This window comes from Alligator sinensis, unplaced genomic scaffold, assembly GCF_000455745.1.
Source record: "Alligator sinensis unplaced genomic scaffold, ASM45574v1 scaffold246_1, whole genome shotgun sequence".
Lineage (NCBI taxonomy): Eukaryota > Metazoa > Chordata > Crocodylia > Alligatoridae > Alligator > Alligator sinensis.
The window spans coordinates 267020-271918 of NW_005842367.1; the positions used below are offsets into that span (position 1 = coordinate 267020).

At 40.0% G+C, this 4899-nt stretch overlaps 1 protein-coding gene across 20 annotated transcripts in view; it reads right to left on the reverse strand.

Annotated features, from left to right (window-relative positions):
• Nucleotides 1-4899, reverse strand: part of N4BP2 (NEDD4 binding protein 2) — a 55244-nt gene that overhangs the window by 27551 nt on the left and 22794 nt on the right. For all 20 annotated transcript variants that reach the window (XM_025210691.1, XM_025210704.1, XM_025210694.1 and 17 more), the window contains 3 exons: nucleotides 3600-3688; nucleotides 2863-2939; nucleotides 1498-1653 (listed from right to left, as the gene is read on the reverse strand). In XM_025210691.1, coding sequence (XP_025066476.1) covers nucleotides 1498-1653; nucleotides 2863-2939; nucleotides 3600-3688 — 322 coding nt within the window. The remainder of the gene's footprint in view (nucleotides 1-1497; nucleotides 1654-2862; nucleotides 2940-3599; nucleotides 3689-4899) is intronic.

Genomic DNA, 4899 nt, shown 5'->3' on the forward strand with positions numbered 1-4899 from the left:
CGCGAGGAGCCAGCACAAGCTTAGTGCAGCCCCAGCAGGCAGACACGTGGGGTGGAAGCAGCAGCAGGAGGCAGCACAAGGTCCACCGCAGCCCCATCCAGCAGGTGTAGGACACAAACCAAGAGAGCCAGCGGTGCCAGGCTCGGCTCCCAGTCATCCGTCACCCGCCCAGGGGTTTCTCTTGCTGCCCACCCACTGGCAGCAGCTGCTTTCCCACACTTTGCAGCGCACTGACAGCCAGGCAAGTGTTGATCTCCTCCCCCTTCCCCTACCTGCAGTGGGGCTGGGCTCAGCCACATCACTAAGTGTGTGCAGGGGGGAACTCATCACACACGCACACCCAACCCACCCCCACCCAACACACGCACCCATGCCCCCTCACGCCCCACCCCCCATCATACCCGCACACAAACCCAATGCTGTCTACCTCACATCCCAACCACACCATACTCACACACAACCCCCTACACCTCAACCACAACCCCCCACACACATCCCCACACCCATACCTTCCCACACACACACACCCCCTACCATGCCCCCACAACCCCCACCATACCCACACACATATCCAACACTCCCACACACCCCACATGCCAACCACACATCTCACACCCCTACACACATCCACTCATACATCACACGCACACCCCACCTGCACCATACCCACACCCCACACACATACCCAGCACCCCCCATCCCCCACCACACACACACACACACCCCCAGCAGTCCCACACACCCCACACCTCAACCACAGCCACCCCACACACACCCCACCTCCTTACACACAATATACAAGCAACACCCCCTCCCTCCCAAAAGAAGTACTTTCTGGGCATGGGGACAAATTTCTGGTGTCAAAGGTCAGGGAGCAGAACTGCCGGTCACAAGATCGTGACCAGGGGGCGGGGCAACCTTGTGGCCCTCGACACCTCACCAAATCTCGTTAGGAGTCCCTCCAGCTGAAATTATTGCCCACCCCTGAACTACACTGCAATACAGTCCTATTAAAGGAGTCCATTTTCCATACGCTATAAAAAACACATAATACATCATTTACTCAGAGACTTTCAATATTAATTGCTACAAAACATAATAAATATAATTTACATATGCCCTTTAAACCTACACAACCATATATTGAATATAATTTAAAATATCAAACAGATTGCTCATTGCAGTTACACACACACGTCAGCTTGTGCTCCAGTATCCCCCACAATAAGAACATGCAGAACTCATAGGTACATTACATATAGGTGGAACTAAATTTTTAAAAAATTTATTAGGCACTTTATAAACAGCATACAAAATCTAAAGCATACATCCAACAGCATATTTCCAGGGCAGAAGAAAGCAAAAAGGGCAAAATTAAGCTTGTAGGACACTGGCAATCAACTGGACTGATAGATTTCCATCCTGTGGTGGCCGACTCCTTTAACAGTTCATTTCTAAAATTCTTAAACTTTTAAAGAATAAAAAAGTCAATCTTACCCACAGTTTTCATCCTGAGTAGGTTCTTCATTCCAGATAGTAATCTCCAATTTGTCTGGGACTGGAGAATTCAAGACTGAATTAACACTAAGACAACGTTCATACCGTTCCAACATTCTCTTGATCTTTTCTTTGGATACACCATGAATGTTACGCCTGGAGATTAAAATGAGATTAAAAAGGCAACAGTTTTTATTTTAATACTCAAAGAGAACAGCTAGAAGATGGAACGTTTGTTTGTATTGTATGTTTTGCTTAATTTTCAATGCAATATTTACACTAAAGGCACTTATCTTTTTTACTACTGTCTGGAATGTGGCAAACCAGTACAGTTGCTCTTGGTTCACTTTCTGTCAGTGATGCATGGATTTAAAATGCATAGAGGAGATTTTGTTCAGTCCACCTTCTCTGGGCTACTTTCTGGTACTGTTCAGTTGAGCAGAAGCTGCCATGAAGGAAACAAACAAATCTGCCTCTTGTTATAGCTACATGCCAACATATGCCAACAACTTTGGATAGGATTTTACACTGCCTTTATTATATCACAGAAAACAAGTTGCTTGATCTAGCACAAGCACAACCTAGCTAAAGCTGCAAACTGCATGAAACTGGAAGAAGACCTGAGTTAAGTTCCAGCAGCAGGAGAAACTGTTTCTTTATCCACCAACCCAGGACTGCTTCAGAAAGATCCCTATAAGCACCTGGGATCTGTAAGTATCATCAGTTAAGCACTTCAGATGGCACAGGAAGAGTGTAACCAAGCATCTTCTGGTGGCTCAGAAGAGTTGGTTCACAGGGGCTTCTCTCTCTCATATCAAGTAGTGCTGACTGCTCCAATCTAAAAGTTATGAGGGACATTCTAGGTCAGGGAAGGCTAACTATGGAGCAGAACAGCCAGAGAGATGCAAGAAGAGACTCAGAATGATGGGACACAGCCTCGCAAATTGTTAAGGGTGGGTCCCACTGGTTCATTGTGCTTCAGTTCCCGAGGGATGTTTTAAGGCTGTGTTAGCATTTTCACAATTCTGCAAAGTATTATTTACATGCTACTGTTTTAAAGCTACTAAATCTCTTTGGAACCTGAATGTAAAATTAAAACAACATAAAAAAAAATCAAAGGAATTCCTCAAACACTTAAACAAAACCTCATGCAAAAACAATAGCATTGTAAGCAATTGTAAACAATAATAAGTTTCTGAGCTGTTAAAATAAAAATAAATAATCACATAGGTGCTTATTTCATCATTAACAAGAGGCTCAGTGGCACAGGGAAACCCAATAGCCATTGTCAAGGTAACAAACTATTTTAAACAAGATAAATGGAAGGTGAAAGAGCTTTTTTCGAATCTTCTATATTACTTTTACCTTTCGAGTTCTTTTGGTTTAAACTTCCACCAAGTATCTGGCTCTCGGAACATGACTTTGTATTTGTACTGCTGAGCCTGAATAAACATACAATATAGAATGCAAAACATATCAGGGATTCCTTATTTCCATGAAAAAGCACACTGCATACAAAACATACATAAATAATAAATCAGGTGCTCAACATACAAAACAAATTGAACACTCCAGAAATATACTGACCCTGGGCTATGCTTTATATGTTATGAAGATGGAGTTCCATAGTAATCTATGTGATTTAGATGCATAACTCCCATAAAAAATAATTAAATGTGTTTCGTTTTTATCAAATTGTTTCTTCATACCCAATCTAATCTAGTTTGTTCAGCTAGTGTTTTGAAAACTCAAAATTTTATACCATGCACAATCTCTTTTTTTTCTTATTTCAGTTCATTCAATTATTTCTGCTTACGTTTTCACTGATTATACATAAGATGGAATAGAATTCAGCTTGCTCTTTAAAAACCACATTTGCTCCATAGTACAAACACCTACATTTCTCAGTAAGGTAGATACAATACTAGGACATATGTAACAAGTAACACAATGCTAATTTTAAACACTTTTCTGCTTGTGGGAGCAATTCTCCCCTGTTGAAATCAAACAGAGACTGGAGAGAGGCCTAAGAACTTATTTGAAAATATGTTCTCAGCTTAGTTATCAATCTTTTTTTATAACACTCAAATTATTATACTAACCAGAGCAATATAAGGCTTCATTTCCCATGCTTGTATATTTGTGTTGTCTATTATTATAGGAGATACTCCCTTTTCAAATGCTTTTTTTGCTGAAAGACATGTGCACGCAAAAGAATAAGGTATGGTTACATTTTTTATAATAAATTTGATACCCAGTCTTATTTTTTAAAATAAGCCATATATTTGACAGTCATTCAAAGAGCTGATATTTTAGTTTGCATTCTTCGCTTCCAAATTCATTTTCATTTAAGCTCCCTATCGCCAACATAAAACATGCTGTATTATACAGTGAACATGTGTGAATAATAAAGGAATGAAAATACAGAGGTAGACTCACAAATATGACCAATCAGTAAATTATACTAAAAAACTAGATCATTTGAAAGTGGACCTTTTTGTTGTACACACAATTTTTGGTTTTATAACATTCTTAAAATAAGAGACTCTGCATAAACTGTATAAGTATGAAAAATCAAAAGTTTTTTTTATAGGTTTTATACACAGTAACTAGACATTTATACCCACTGGCTTAAAAAAAAAAAAGTACGCTGTTCCAAAATAGTTGCCTTCACCAATTAGTCACTGTTGAATCAGTACTTTTTACTATAAATCCATTTTTTTAAGTAGAAACCAAATTCTAAAAATATAATTGTGGTTAAGATTTAATATAGAAAAACCTGAGAATATGGTTCTGTGGAGAGTTCGGTGAAGGAAAAAACAAAACAAAACTGACTGTAACAATACTGTTTACTGGTTTCTTTTGTCCTTGTGTTTTCATTGTAATTTTCTCAATAATTCACTGCCTAAGAAAGAAAGTTCAAAAGCAAGGAAAGTTTTATTTAAGCACTGCATGTATAACACCCCCCACTGCCTTGATATCTGAATGCAAATAATAATTACTGATCTTAGTATTTATAGAAATATTTCTAGGAGACAGCACAGCCTACCATTTTAAGACTGGGACACAAAGCAGAATATATACCAAAATATAATCCAAGAAGAAAATAATACTGCATTTACCCAAATCTAAGATGACTTCCCCCCACCAATAAATTTGTTATAATTTGCCATGTATAGAATCTAATTAGTGGTCATTTTCAGTATGTCCCCTACAACTGCTGTAGTGGGGAAAGCAACGGCAGGGAATGAAGGTCCAGATCCCTTCCCCATTGCTCCCCTGCCCCTTGTCCCTACCCAGGTCTGCCCCTCCCCCACTGCTATGCAATACCCCTCTGTGCCTATGCCTGACCCTGTTCTTCACCCTCCGTGCCTGTGTCTGTCCCCACCGTGTAGCTTGCCT